We start from the raw sequence: 15,415 nt of genomic DNA on the forward strand, positions 1-15,415 counted from the left end.
AAGAATGATGCGCTTCTTATAAGCCAAAACTTTGTCTTTAGACAGACTTTATATCACTGCACAGGAAGATCTGATTGAAGTGTTGCACTCTGGCCCTCAAAAACATTGTCCTTGAGTGTCAGCTAAGCTCTAGGCAACTGCAATTGTTTTTCACCTAAGTGAGGGAGAGGGAGGAGTTTTCTGTATCGGTGATGTATGGTGAAGAGTGAATGGGGGGAAGGAATAAAAGCCAGTCCAAACAAAAAACAAACATTGTCGCCAAGGGAATTCGCAATGCTGGTTTGACTATTGATGCCTGCGTGTTCACTCTTCTGCAGTCACCGAGAAAGGCCTCTCCGGGCACCACATGTGTGCAGGCTGCCCCACAGGAGAGCAGAATCACACCATACTGGAGCCGTATCACAAAGAGGGACTAGTTAGAGCTCGGTTCCAACTTGCTTCGGTTTTCCACTGCAGACGGGTTAGCTCGGTAAAGGCGTTGATGGGCTTGGAGAGGGACAGTAATGTAAAATTGAAAAAACACTTATTTACTGGTGCACTGGTGAATTACTGTAGTGTAGACATACACTGGGCATTGAAAGGCAGCTCAAATACAAATTAAGGGCAGTTCTTCACCCCCCTTTATGCCCCAAAACACCCTCCCCAACAAGGTGCTGTGTGTCAGTGTTGTGAGTTTGAATATAAAAAGTGACCTTCTGGAGTGTGAGGATCCTGAGGCAGGGATGGGGTAGGACAGAATGGAGACTTCCTGTGAGAGGAAATGGTAACTCAGTCACTTCTCTGGCCACTGTAAATTCAGTTACTTCCTTAGCACCCTAGTGGTGCCTAATGGAACCCCCATTTCTCTCTCTGACTTCCTTATGATCATAAATTGCTAACACTGTATTCAAATGATCAACCAAGAACATTGGGACATCTTTACCACTTTTCCTTACAATTCCTATGTGCTTATTTCTACATCTGTGAGAACTGCTGCATCGAACACTAATGGAATTAAGATTAGCTTGTGTAAATTTGCATCACAAATACATTTCGTTCAGCTGTTCCCTAGTATTTTTTAAGTAGGAAGTTGGAACTTTTCAAGTTCCAAGTTATCGGGAATGCATAAATACATGTGCGATACTACAAAGAATGAATATTATATTGAATATGCCCTTTGTTCCTTTATATTATCCATTCATATTGACGCATATCAACAGTATCTCCGTGCATTTCAACCAATTAGACGGTGGTTGTTAGAGAAATATGTACTTTTTTATTGTCATTTTACTAGATGCCATTTCTTAGAAATAACACCCTGCAGCAGCTTGATCTTAATTTAGCAATAACACGTCTTAAGAACTGTCGCTTGAATATTTCCACCCCATACATGGTGATAAACAATGTTGAATGTTACTTGCATATCCTGGTTGTGTACCTCAATAAAAGATACTACGAGGGGACTTCCTCCTTCGAAGTTGGCTGTGTCAGGCTGGGAGGCTGACACCTCAAGGTCGAGACCGGACTTCCCTTGCAGCAAGTAAAAAGTCACCGCAGCTGACCGTGTTGCTCTGTGTTCAGAGACTGGTTGGTTTCCAGCGTATCTTCAGAAGAAGATAACCCTAACATCGGTCACACAACCAGTTCGATTTGATCATGCTTTTGGCCCTGCGAGTAAGCAGGGTCCATGTCGGCAAGGGTATGGCTCGGTTCTTGGTGGCAGTGGGAAAGTGCCAATAGAGTCTCTGTGGGAAGAGCTGTTACTCTTAGGAGCCATAGATTGTTAATCAACACTCTCTCCTTAAAGGACACCATCGGATGTTTGCCATGGCAGCTGGAACTTGAAATTTACTTTGACTGCCCTTAAAAAAGTCAATATATTTTAAGAAAAAGGTAAAAGCTGAAAGCCACAGTTAGTCTTTTGTTGGATTTTAACCACAGCCTCTTGGGACAAAGGCCCATTGACTAGTTTTGTGAATTCTGGCTCATCAAAAATCGATCAAATCAACAAAACATGCAGGTTAAAAATATGGTATGCAGTAGCCATAAAGACAATGCAAAAAATGTTTTTCCTTTTCAATAGGCTGTTTATTTGTTCATTTATTTTGTTACTGAGTTTCACATTTGTGTGTCCATAATTTAAGATTACAGGCCGGTGTCTCCCCGCCCGAGGAGGTGACCTTTTACGTCCTCACTGGTCCCACGTGGCAAGCAGAGACATCCGGCAGACCTGACAGCATCACTCCGCCACACCGACAGTGCTGTAACGCTACCCGTTACTCGATAGAGAGCGAACAGCGATCGACAAGCTTGACAGCGTGGAAGGGTGCATGAGTCATATTTCACAGGCAATATTATTTACATGCATCATCCCAGGGAAAGACCCGCGCGTGCAGGTAGCCAGTCCGTGGGCTGGCGTGGCTACAGGGGAGCCCAGCTGCATACTGGGAGAGTGAGAGTGTGCTTGGTTTCTAAAAGAATGGAAAACATTCCTAAGCACGTGTGCTGTTCTGTGTTCTGTTTCGCTCCGAGACCCCTACTGCTCCTGGTGCTGAGTCTGCTTCCCTGGGAATGAATTTGTCTGAGGACCCTTCTAGAGGGAGAAGAAACACATGGACACATAGCACCTGCTCACCGGTAATTCCAGAAGATGTTTCCAGTTTCTTGGTGACGGTGCTAGTGCACATGACCTCTGACACCAGTCCGCTAAGGGGAACCTTGCTGATCACGTGCAGCTTTCCAAGGGACAAACGCCGGACTACAGTCACCCTCCTCACTTGTGGCTGAACCGAACACCTACGTAAGGATTTCATCGTTGGCCTCTCCTCTGCTTTGCTATGATCAGGAAAGGCGAATAACTTGGATTAAAACTAAGGTACATGTCTCTGAGCTTAAGTGTTCCAGCTTGTACTGGGAATGAGCAGTGACTGCTGTCAACCGTAAGAGGACATAAGAAATTGATCTACTTGCTTGAGTGACCATCGGTGGAAAAAATGCGAAGAACAGCTGCAGGATGTGATGACGTCATCTGGGTGTCATGAGGACGCACCTTTGAGGGTCTGGCTTTCTCAGCCACGCCTGCCACAGGGAACTCGACAGCCCCATGTTTTAGAGACCGGAGCAGGGGACCCAGCAGGAAATTTGTGCCCTTTTACTCTCGTGTTACTCAGCACATGTACATTGTGGTCACATGGTTATTTAAAACGGAATTCTTGCCTCTGAATCGCGAATGGGTTGGTACATGCAATATTAATGGATGCTCAGCACCAGGAACCAAATAAAGCCTGAGGCAACGTCTTTGAGACCAATAAAACAACCGAAAATATTCCTGAGGGAATTTAAAAGAAAAAACACTACCAAATAATATAATTACCATAATTGTTACCCAGTAGAAAATCTATGCTGTAGACATAACAACTGAATGTAACCTATTTGTCACAAGCCATAGAAAAGGCACATTTTAGCCCAATAGGGAGACAGAGACAGTTCACATCAGTGCTGTAATTTCAGTGTTACTTCTGAACCATATCCAACAGCAAGACCTGCATTCCCTTAGCAACTGCAACCGGCAACCAAACATGTGGTGGGTCTTACGAATCCATTTAATGAAAAGTTGGCAAAATGTATTTGAAATGTATGAACGTGTCCTATTTGTCAAAAATACACGCCATCGATATAGCAATGCTGAGACTGAGACAATCTGATCACAAGACGGACGAGGAGAAGCTTCCGTTTGGTTTATTTACATTTTAACTGACATTAAAGTTAAAACTTGTTATAAACACTGTATCCAATGCAACAAAAAAAAATCAAAAAAAGGAAGATTGACTGGAGACATGAACACGGCAGCATCCAGTTCATACATGTGTGATCTTGGTTCACCATGACAATATATGGAAAGACAATCTGATACTGGAAGGAGGGCTCTGGGAGATAATAAGTGTGCGGTCAGTCTTTACTCCTGGGGAGGGGGGAACGTATTGCTGGAATTGCCAGGAATCTCGGTTGGCCTCTCGAGCAGCTTTCCAAGATGGAGCACTGAGCGAACACTGCAGCCACGAGACCCTTGTGGTTTGTGTCTTCACTTCCTGAGCACATGCAGTAGGGGAGCCACTCAGCCACTGCGGGATCTTAATAGGCTGCTCCGGGATGAATTATTAATCTGAATTAGATAGCCCGCTACTTCCTACATGGGCTCTCGGAGGCACTACACCCTCCACACCAGTGCAAAGGTAAACCATGTTTAGCCGCCGCTGCGGTACAACCGGCTCATTGCGTCACCAGGACCCCAGAGTCCAGAGGCTGCCCCCCCCAGTGCTCCAGGTTCCCCTACACTAGGGTTTCTCAACTGCTGGTCCATGGTTTCCGCAAGCAGCCTCTAGTGGGCCCAAAATCTATATCAGGCAAATGTGGTTTGGTGAATACATTTTGCCAGCCAAAAAAAAACACTACCGAGAGCAACTTTCTGATGGTCGGCAAAAATTGCCAAGGAGGACCCCCCCGGGGGGCCCCCCCAACACTTTGTAACGGGCAACAGATGGGCAGAAATGCTGAGAATCCCTGCCCTACACCACAGTGCTGATGGTGGAAGACTCCTCTGACCTGCCCTGCTTACTGGGCAGGGATTTGAGGTACTCCAGGTGGCGGCGAGCGTCTTCCTGGTTGTGCCGCACGTAGTAAACCAGGTACGATATGACCATGGTGAACCAACCAAACATGGTGACTAGCATGGCCACGTCGGTGGTCTTCTTCAGCACCACGCAGAGGTCCAGGTCCTTGGCCAGCAGGAAGGGTGTCCCCTGGGCCCCCACGTCCTCGGGTTCTGAGGTCTGGCATACGATGCCGGCTAGAGAGGCGGGCTCCAGGTCGAGCAGGGGCATTACCCTCTGCAGGTTGCAGTCGCAGTGCCACGGGTTGTAGGTGAGGTTGGCGCGGGCCCGGATGTGTGCAAAGGCTTCCGGGTTAATCGTCATGAGCTTATTGGAGGACAGGTCCAGGACCTGGAGGGACTCTGTGAGGCCTTGGAAGGCCCCGGGCTCCAGCTGGACCAGTTCGTTATGGGAGAGATCAAGCTCGCTGAGTAAAGGGAGCTCCAGGAAGGTGTTGGTTGGAATGGTGGTGAGGAGGTTGAAGTCCAAGTAGAGGCGGCGGGTGTCGTTAGGGATGTCCTGGGGAACCTCGGTGAGGCGCAGGCTGCTGCAGCGCACCGTCTTCCCCCAGGTCTCGCTCTCGGAGCAGTAGCACCTCTTGGAGCAGCTGGTGGCCGCATGGTGGAAGCAGAAGGCCATGAGCACCAAGCTGTGCAGCAGCAGACACGTGACCACCGAGTGGCGCAGCAGCCGGTCTGCGGGCAGTGGCATGATGGGATACCGGCATGCTCCTGGGAGGACTCAGTCCCCAAGCAGCTGGGAGAGGCAGAGGGTATGAGCGAGACACTCCTCCAGCCGGTCTGGGGAAAGGAAAGGAGATAGGTTATATATACAAACTGGGGAAAGGAAAGCGCTGGAAAAAATAAACTGAATGACTGATGTGACACAAATTACATCCTGACTTAAAAACTATCCCTGTGACTGATGGCGAAAGTGCTCAAGGGCCATAGTGTGTTATTTCATGCACAGATGGAGGCAATCTGGTTTAATTGCTATGAAAGAAGAGGCAGGGATCTATCTGTTCCAGGGCAGGCCGAGGACAAGGCTGTGCAGAGCTGCGTTAACATCCACATGCGCTGCAGCAGTAGGGTTAAGGCAGCCTCTCTCAGCATATTACCGCTGGACCTGCTGACCCATTTTAATAGTGGATATTTAAAAATCGGCATAATCACACTTCGATTTAGAAAGTGGCCCAGTAGGGGAGGGTATTTTTGTCATCACATTCCAAAGAAAAACAGGAGAATGAGGATGTCTCGCACTGCTGCTCTCTCCACCGTGGCATTTAACAAGCAGATCATTTTAGGAGTCAATTCTGAATGTAACTGAATTTAAATCTGTATTTTTAACATCGATGGGTTGGCCCACCTTCCTGGGTTTTTCCCTGCCTTGTACCCATAGCTGCAGAATTAGGTCATCTGTTCCCTATCCTGCCCTGCCTCGCTCCAGAACTAGTCAACAGTGACTAGAAAATTTTTAAAAATGTTACAAAAAGCTGTGGCTCCAACCACATGGAAATGAAAATATGTATACAGTGTTCACAGAAATTCTTGGGACGCTTAGAATAAATAAATAGATATAATAATAGAGCCTCGTGCCCATTGCTTCCGGGATAGGCTCCGGACCCCCCGCGACCCAGTAGGATAAGCGGTTTGGAAAATGGATGGATGGATATAATAATAGAATAAAAATATTGCAAATGTATGCATTTTACAACAAAAATCATTACTGATATCACATTAAAAACAACCAGTAGTTTTAAGTAAAACATTCATTCCAAGTAGCAATAAACTGAAACACAAATTATAGTTGCAAAAGTCATTCTGGGTTAAAAAGTTAATTGACAAGCAGTATCATTGAGTGGTTTTTAATTAGTAACAACTTTGCAATAACATAAAATACCAAATATTTGTATTCAGTATCACTTTGGGAGCCAGTGACTACAGTTGTAATTGAACTGAATCAGTCAAAAAATTATGACAATAAAAAGACAGACATGTGTGGAAGATACGTGCAGAAGTCAAAAGTCAATGGACTTTTATTATGAAGCCAATAGATTTGCAACATTTTTGCTGAATTAAGCAAGCGTCCCGAGACTTTCTGTGATCACTACAGCTGTAAGAGAGGTTAGGTTGGGCATGTCGAAAATTGTAACTTTCTGATCTACACCCAAACGCCAGCCACAGCCAACTCTGCCTGTCCCTAAATTTCAACTGCTATACCTGGAAAATATGGAGGATGAATTGCATTACATTTTGAAAGTGACTGTGAAAACTGTAGCCGATAAGCGATCCACTTATGGAGACTGAAAATGAAATCGATTCCTCTTAGAAGAACATAACAGGGTGTCATCTACAGAATGCTCCTAATGAGATCATGACTCACATGCTGAGCAAATGCCAAGAAATAATGATTTGTAAACAGAAAAATCCAATTTGGGTGGAGAGAGCAAAGAACATTTCATATATGCTTTAGGTAAGTCCCTGGAGAGGGTGAGGTGTCAGTACATAATTTTTAATTACAGAGAAAGAAAAACCAAACACTTCTGGGCACATTGCTGGACGGGGGGAGGGGGGTTGGAGTGATGAAGGAGATATTATTAAAGAAGCGGCATTCTGTTAATGTAAGACGAGGTTTTCCACGACGCGACGGGTTGCCTTGGCATTTACCTGGAAGCGGGAGGGGGCTTGGGGGTGACGTGTGAGGGAAGAGGTGCAGGAAGACAGGAGGTGAGGGGAAAACCCTGAATGAGGGCAAGAGAGGTTGTGAGAGAGAAAATGATATAAAGGAAACCCCCGGGGGGGCAGGGAGGAAGGACAGAAATGAGGATAGAAAAGGCGTAAAGAGAAAGAGGACATCTTTAGGAAGACAAGATAAAAAAATGAATGAGTAAAGCATGTAAGGGAGGTCAATAATGAGAGCATTCAGCTGCAAATGAGCCAAAGAGGAGGCTGAAACAAGGCAGGCATTTTTACACAGCTAACTGTTTGTTAGTGAAGCCATCAGATTCAGATATAATTACTGCATGTGTCAGGCACAGTCAGTGGAATGAGCAGCTTATCTCCTTAAACAAACATGCAAAGCACCTTACATCTGGATCACAAAGCGCTTCAGGTTGAACCTGAAACTCAGAGATCATGAGATTGTCTTTCATAAAAAATGCAACTGTCGTGCATGTAGGCTTTTTTCTGTGTCGTGCAAAACCTCGTCTCACATTAACAGAATGCCGCCAAATATATATAAAATAAAGCAGTGCCAAAAAGCATACAGTACGAAGCAACTTCACATAAACACGTATGAACTGGTTCCACCAGCTTCCTACTCTGAATCCTCATCATCCATGACAAGTTCATGTGAAGACAGCTTAACACTTCGTTCTTCTCTTGGTGTTGAAGTGTCTTGATGACTAGCTGGTTGCTGCAGACCAGTGTGCCACAATGTGGCTGCAGAGGTTTAGAGAGGGCACTATTCGAGATGGTGCAGCAGCAGGGGGTACAGAGTCAGGCATTCCTGCACTGCCCCCACCCCCCCACCCCCCCCGTCCCCCCCCCACCCCACTGGGGTGCATAGCTCTGGGATAACACGGCCTTTGATAACCCCAGCCCGGCCTTTTGTCAATGTGACCGCTGACATAGGCAGTAGCTATTCTGGTGCTATGTAATGTCAGGACTCCCACTGGCTCTATTCATAGCATTAAGCTAGGAGAATAAAAATGTTATCTAAATGTTACATACATTGTTTTGACCTTTAAATAAAGATGATCATTGGTTTATTCAAAAAAATAATTATTCAAAAACTGTGCGGGGAAAAAACTCCAGAATTATTAGATTTTTCTAACCTCTTAAGTAAGCACATATAAAACACTGCTTAAAAAAATGTTTTGATTAACTTCGTATGACCAAAGATCAGGCTACTGGCACGGACAGGCCAATAAAAAGGTGCTTAAATGAGTACATTTATGCACCAGCCCGCCTCCATTTTAAACGTTATCCTCCAACATAAATAAATTAACCAAAGCATTTGCACTTATTAGCTACACTATCAGTATCACGAACCGTGACAGAAAGGCAGCCCCGTTGTTTCTCTCTCTCCTGACTGCTGGTCCTAGGACAGTCGTTCGGCTTTGACATTTTAACCTTTGTTGCCAGCAGACTGAACAGCATCGATCACCACCTTTTTGTGACCGTTGCTATGTTAAGTACTGTGTATAGAAATATGGATGGACTGCATTCCGTTTTGTGTCCCCTGAGCATTTACTCACCGAAAGAGCGGACAGCCGTCACCGAGGCTACCAGTGCTTACAATTTCCCTAAATGCTTCAGCATTCGGAAGAATTTTTAAAAAGCTGGGCTTGGCGCAAATGTCGTATTAATAATTTCATCCATTTATTTAACTTATTTAGCCCCCATCCGTTTTATTTATAATTAGAGGGAAAAAATGAATACTACTTCGTGCAACTGATACGCTTAACTCAACCATCCACGTAAACTGCGGACGTAAAAGTATTTCGTAAACTACTTAACAAATCCAGCAGAATTAATTTAAATGACTGTTTGAATGAACCGATTCTCTCCGCCGTGTTTGATTTATTGCCTTCATTATGCTGAACGACTGGAGTCGGTCAGTCGATTTAATCAGGAATGAGACAGATTACAAATTAACCTGAGCTTTATGCGTTAACATCACCGGTTCGTTCTTATAACCCCTGAAATTAGTATTGTAAAACATTCTTATTTATTTACTGAACTCCGCGATGAATCAGAAACTATGTCAAGATACAATTGCATTATTTTTGTGTTGACAAAACTATGTTGCTGAAAGATGTTTATCATTAAAGATAGGTTATATATACAAATAAATAGGCTATATTCGGGCTTACCTGATATTTAAGGTAGGTACGTTTCCAGAAAGCAACAGGCTCTCACACCCTCCTATTTTCACGGAAAGAAACGTGTAAATAGTAAGTCGTCAGTATCCAGATAATATATGCAGCATGCAGCGTGATAAGAAGATACACAAACCAAGTTCGTATTTAAATGGGAAAAAATGCTACGATGACACAGTCTTTCTCCGAAGACCACCGGAGAGATAGCAGGAGTATTTTCTCTTGTGTTAGGTATCGTTTGATGACTTGGTAATAATGCTAGATCCTTGGTGTCCGTTTTGCGTTGCCATTGGATAAATGCTGTCGTAATCATATCAATCCATTTAAAAATCGTATAGTCAAATTATTATGTGGTGGGTTAAAGCATCTTCTATGGCCAGACTGAACAAACTTCTTTTTCTTCTTTGAAGGCACTGCCTTGGATTTCTAGTTTTATCGCCCTGCCCCGTTATCTCACTCTTTTTAAACGATACAAATTGCCGCTTCTTGGTATCTGATCCCTCCGTATTTAGTCAGAGCGGGATGGGGGAGAGACGAGTCTTCAAAGTGGTCGCGCCCTCCCCGCATCCAGAGCGCGCTCCTCCGTGAAAAGCTGCACGCCCAGTTCGCCCGCGGCGATGCAAATGCACCCAGCGGCCGCAGCCTGCGCCGTCTCCAGTTTCCATGCAACCACTAAACTTGTCAGCCCACCAGGAGCAATCGGAAATTGGCAGCTATGCAGTGTGACATTATTGGTAGGCTACAGCAAAACAAGCAGCCGTACCTGATATGGAAAGAAAAACAACGTGCACCGTTTTTCTCCGGTGTGCTACGTGACAGCTTGAAGTCTGTAGGCATATCAAGTCTGTAAGGGTATTTGAGGTTCAATGGAAAAAAATAGCCATTTCCATCATGAATCAACACACTAGTTTTAATTATATAGCAGTGTTATATATTCCTACATTCTGTGTGAAGTATAATTTGGAGGTGAAAAGAAGAAATTCGCATACACAATTTTGTATAATATAATTTCAGTAAAGAGGAAAGAGATAGCAAAAGAATTGAATCAAAGGGATTTTAAAGTGTAAGAATGAAATGTGAAGATACGTTGAAACAAAATGAGAGCAATTACATTGTTTTACTGGGTCTCCTGTGTCTGACAAAATAAACTTGAAGACAGCTACAGTCTGAATTTTCCTTTCTAGTTTCAAGTTGTACAAAGGAGCAAAGCTTAGAGCACCAGAGGAGTTTGTTGTGGCCTGACAGATGAAATTTCCTCATTAAATGCTGTACACACATGTAGTGACGGTACAAGGCACCAAACATCCAAGAGTGTTCGCTTTCAAACCTACAGGCATGATTTCAGTTGTTTGTAATGATCTCCTGATCTCCTATGATGATGTGCTGAACAATGAGGTTCCGGTCTCCAAAGCACGTCCTGCTAACTGCTGGTTAGAGGATCATGAAGGTGAAGCGTCTTATTGTCCGGCCCGGAAGAAAGTTGCCCTGTGTGTCGTGACATATTACTCCCACAATGCCTTGCTTCAGATCTCACATCGACAAGTTCTGGCTCCTCCTTGGACCACTCTCAGTAGGTATTCACCACGCCTCATCATTTCAGAAATGTTCTGACAGACACTTCTGGCCATGATGATCTTCATCCCTGTGCATGTCTTCATTCAACATGTCGACTACGAGTACCAAATGTTTGGTTAATGTCTAATATATCCCATACCCTCCCATGCCACGTTTTTAAAAGACAGACAACATCATTCACTTCATGTTAGGGTGGCCATAATGTTTTGGGCTTATCAGTGTATGTTCAGTATGCAGAAACTCTGAATTGAGGTGATGAGTTGGATCTATTGACAGTTGTAACAGGTTTGGCATGACTCTATAGACTTCTGGTATTTGGTTTCCTGATTCCACCTTACAAAAACCAGCATAAGCTAGTCCAATGCAGGGTCTTTTTGCTCTGCTAATACTATCATGGTTAATATGCACTGAATCAGCATGGGCAGGGCTAGCCACTTAGCAGCCATCCCTTTAAAACTCCTACTGCTCTTGCATTCAGTGAAAGGTATTTTTTGCTTTCTATGAGCTTTACCAAGCGTCTCAGCCTTGTCCCGCAGCTCCTCTGATTCCTGCCTGCCTGTCTGTCTGCCTGTCTGTCTGTCTGTCTGCCTCTGTGTCTGTCTGCCTGCCTTCCTGCCTGTCTACCTTCTCAGATCCTACCCATCCCTATTCCTGCTTCCTTCAGACCTGCCTTATATGTTCATTCCCTGTTCTCCAGCTTCTGACCTGTTTGGACTTGTGACCACGACCCAGAGAAAGCTTGATGGTTCCAGTCCTGTTTGCCTGACCTATCTAATAAATCCCTGGTTCTCTGATTTCTGGGTCTCCGAGTTTCTGTCCCTGTCAGACCTGACAGAATACCTCACCACCGCAATGGACCCAATGGAGACACAACAACAGCTACAAGAAGCCCAGGCCCAGATCTCGCAGAGGGAAGCAGTGGTGAATCAGCTCCTGGAAGGGCAAGCCACTGTAGCACCGCTTTCTGCCTCTCTGTCTCAATCCGTTACTGCAGTCCCAATTGTCATCCCCTAGATAGATGATGGAGACCCGAACCAATGCTGTTCATTCCTGCTGCAGTGCAGGCTGTATGTTGACAAGCATCCCAAGTGGTTCAGGGAAGACACTGCCCATGTCTGCTTTGTCATCTTGCTGCTGACTGGTCAAGCTCGTGAGTGTCCTACTGCTTTGTGGATGGAGAAGTACTCTGTGTTGGACTCCCCTGTCACCTTCTAACAAGCATTCACCAAGGGACATCTGTTCTCTCTGTCCCAGCCCGAAGAGGAGGCTATGTACTGAGGCCAACAACGTATCATCTGACCCTTCATATCCCCTGTGACATCCGGATTGTTCTTTGTGGAAAACAGGGTGGCAGGCCCTGACCACAAATTGACTATCAGGCCCTCAATGCAATCGCGGTAAAGCAAAGGGAAACTTTGCTGTTCATCCCATCCCCTTTGGAGCAACTTCGAGATGCCAGAATCTTCACAAAATTGGAACTCTGGAGTAGCTGCCTGCTGGAGGCTGAAGTGGATGTTGAGGGTTGGGCCCGGGGACAAGGCGCTGGTCTGGAAGGGTGACCCAACGGAAGGCCACAATCATCATCAATAATTTGCCTGTTGCTTCTATTGTAGTGCATGTGCCCGCAGCTGTCAGGGGGCCTGCACCCAGACACCCTTACATCGCTGGTGCCAATCCTCACTGGGCTGGGAGTCCCAAGGGAACAAGGGCAGTTGATAGCCCAGGATGAACTAGAAGAGCATCAGCTGTTTTGCTGAGAGAGTTCCTGGTGCCCACAGAAGGTACGGGACCAACTCTGCAGGCCAGGACCAACCACAGAGTCTTGGGCACCTCTTGGTTGATCTGCCCTATCATTCCATTGGACTGGGGCTGGTAACTGAAGGAGAGACTCAAAAGCACATTTAGGGGAGAACAGAAAGTTCTGAACACTCTGGAGGTGAACAAGGGCCTTTGGTCCAAAGAACCAATTGATCAGTACTTTGGCCAGCTCACCAGAAGTTTAGGAAGGGGGTTCATCAGACAGATCTTTGAGAAGTGATCCACCACCATGAGGTCGGTGATGAAGTATGGGATGAAGTATAAAGAGAAGTGCAACCAAGGGTGTAAGGGCAAACTGTCCCATGTTGGTGATAAGGAAGTCTTCTACTCATCTCCCTCCTTGATGTGAATGAGGATTGTATGTATATATATATATATATATATATATATATATATATATATATATATATATATATATATATATATATATATATATTACTGTCTGCTCTGTAGGATTGATCCTGACCTGTTTGGACTCGTGGCCATGATTCTAAGATAAGCCTGACAATTCCATTTCTGTTTGCCTGATAAGTCCCTGGTTCTCCAATTTCTGGATCTCAGAGTGTCCCCTCCAGTTCAGCAGAGGGAATTTGAGGTGCATGTGTTGCATTGTCCCCTAGCGGTCTTCCATTACAAAGTGTATTCATTCATTCATACAAAGTGTATTAATTTCCTACCAAAAACACCAAATCCAAGGTCCCCATACCCACTGTACTTATCAGTGTGTCAGTCTTTGCTGAGCAGGTGAAGGAAGAAAACTGAAAGATGCAAAGTTACGGGGCTTGATGCAATCAACCCAAGGTTACTGTATACATGCACCAAGAAGCTTTGTGGGCTGCATCAGCACCTATTATCCCTCTCAGAAGGTGTCCCAGGTCTGGAAGTCATCCTGTGTGGTCCTGATGCCAAAGAGACAGCGTCCCAACAACCTTAAGGGCTTCAGACTGGGGGCCCTCGCTTCACATATCATGAAGACTTTCGAAAGTCAGATATTGAAACAGCACAGATACGTGGAAGTGGACGATACTCTGATCCACCTGCTGCACAGAGCCGATTCCTACCTGGATGAAGCCGTTACCACAACCAGGATCATGTTCTTTGGCTTCTCCAGAGTCTTTAACACCATCCAGCCTCTCCAATTGTAGTGCAGGAGACTAAGGAAGGCATTTGTCTTATGGAGAGGACTGTCTTGTCCTGTACTTTCCTTTCTTGTCTTATCTTGTCCTGGGTGAATAAGGCCCTCAGGGTTAAAATAGGCATTTTGACAGCATCCCACCCAGGGAATCCTTTGCCTGTGTTTCCTGGAACGTACTCCAGGCTATGACAGATTGTGTAATTATGGGATAAAAGACAAGCAACACAGGGCAAGAAGAGAATAAGGCAGTACTTAATTTATAAACTCTGGGTGTCAAAGCTCGTAAAGAGCGCAGAGACCAACTGCGACGATCACTATATCTGGAGCCACAGTAAACCGACTTTGAACAACGTCATCACAGATTAACACAGATAATGCACTATTAATTACTTAATCGCATAACAATGCATCATTTTCTCGCTACACCTGTTGGTTCCATCAAACTGTAAGACACCCTGTTAGATAAATTTCATTATCTAGATGGCAACCTCATGTATTTTAGTGGCCAAAAACTGTATTTTTCTGTGTGCACGTGGTGCTGTTTGCCCAGTCAACTCAAATGTCAGATAAGTGAAACACTGCCTATTAATTTAGTCAGATGAATGTCAAAAAATAATACAATTAATTATTATTTATATACTTTTCCTTAGTTCAATCTGTATTTATTCCAAAGTTGAACTGAAATTAATTTTAAGTTTCATCTCATGTGAGGTGGGGGAGTGCAGACTGTGGATCAGATTCCCTACCCCTGCTATAGAGTGTCATAGGACACAGAATAAATATGGATTCTACATATATTGGCATTTATTTTGCTTCTGACATTCATACCACACAGCCACTGAAGCACAATTACCTGACAAAGTTGCTAATTGTGTATAATAATCTGCAAACTGATGTCGATTCAGCTGGGGGGGGGGGGGGGGGGGGGTGCCTTCCTGCCTGCCACCTGCTGATAAGGGGGTCCAATCAGTGCAATGACTCCAGTGATTGGGGGGAGGGGGGGTGCTAGGGACTGAGCGTCAGATGATAGACATTGACAGGGTGCTCAGATGCCAATAAGGAGAATACACTGCGTGCACTTTTCATGACGAAGATATGCAAACCTGCTCGGTTGTAATTTTAGCATGCTGTTATTAGAGTAACACAATTTATTCATGCATTCTTTGAGGTTTCATGTGTGATCCAGAGCCTTAAAGAAAGAAAGGGCAAGCCAAATGAAGGTGTCAGAGTTTCTGTATCTTGGCATCAATACATGACACAATCTGGACCTATGGTGATCCAAGTGTCTCATAAGGGAACAATACGAAATGCACGCCACACTGCCCTGGTCACACCGAATCAAGGTACTGGCCCAGCAGGCGGACATTACATACATCA

At 44.9% G+C, this 15,415-nt stretch overlaps 1 protein-coding gene across 3 annotated transcripts; it reads right to left on the reverse strand.

The window, feature by feature from the left end:
* Nucleotides 1-3,683: 3,683 nt before the first annotated feature.
* Nucleotides 3,684-10,153, reverse strand: lrrc3ca (leucine rich repeat containing 3Ca). 3 transcript variants are annotated; one of them, XM_049013868.1, is made up of 4 exons: nucleotides 9,647-10,153; nucleotides 9,505-9,556; nucleotides 7,295-7,368; nucleotides 3,684-5,428 (listed from the first exon to the last, which is right to left on the reverse strand). In XM_049013868.1, the coding sequence occupies exon 4, from the start codon at nucleotides 5,337-5,339 to the stop codon at nucleotides 4,545-4,547; it is 795 nt and encodes a 264-aa protein (XP_048869825.1). In that variant the 5' UTR covers nucleotides 5,340-5,428; nucleotides 7,295-7,368; nucleotides 9,505-9,556; nucleotides 9,647-10,153; the 3' UTR covers nucleotides 3,684-4,544. The 3 variants fall into 3 exon arrangements, with proteins under 3 accessions (XP_048869825.1, XP_048869823.1, XP_048869826.1); XM_049013866.1 differs by lacking the exon at nucleotides 7,295-7,368; XM_049013869.1 differs by lacking the exons at nucleotides 9,505-9,556; nucleotides 9,647-10,153 and adding an exon at nucleotides 7,948-8,134.
* Nucleotides 10,154-15,415: the final 5,262 nt, after the last annotated feature.

This window comes from Brienomyrus brachyistius, chromosome 5 (assembly GCF_023856365.1).
Source record: "Brienomyrus brachyistius isolate T26 chromosome 5, BBRACH_0.4, whole genome shotgun sequence".
NCBI classification, from domain to species: Eukaryota; Metazoa; Chordata; class Actinopteri; order Osteoglossiformes; family Mormyridae; genus Brienomyrus; species Brienomyrus brachyistius.

What these genes read in the sequence shown, in the direction of transcription:
- lrrc3ca (XM_049013866.1), bottom strand. Translation starts at nt 5,339, where the DNA reads ATGCCACTGCCCGCAGACCGGCTGCTGCGCCACTCGGTGGTCACGTGT.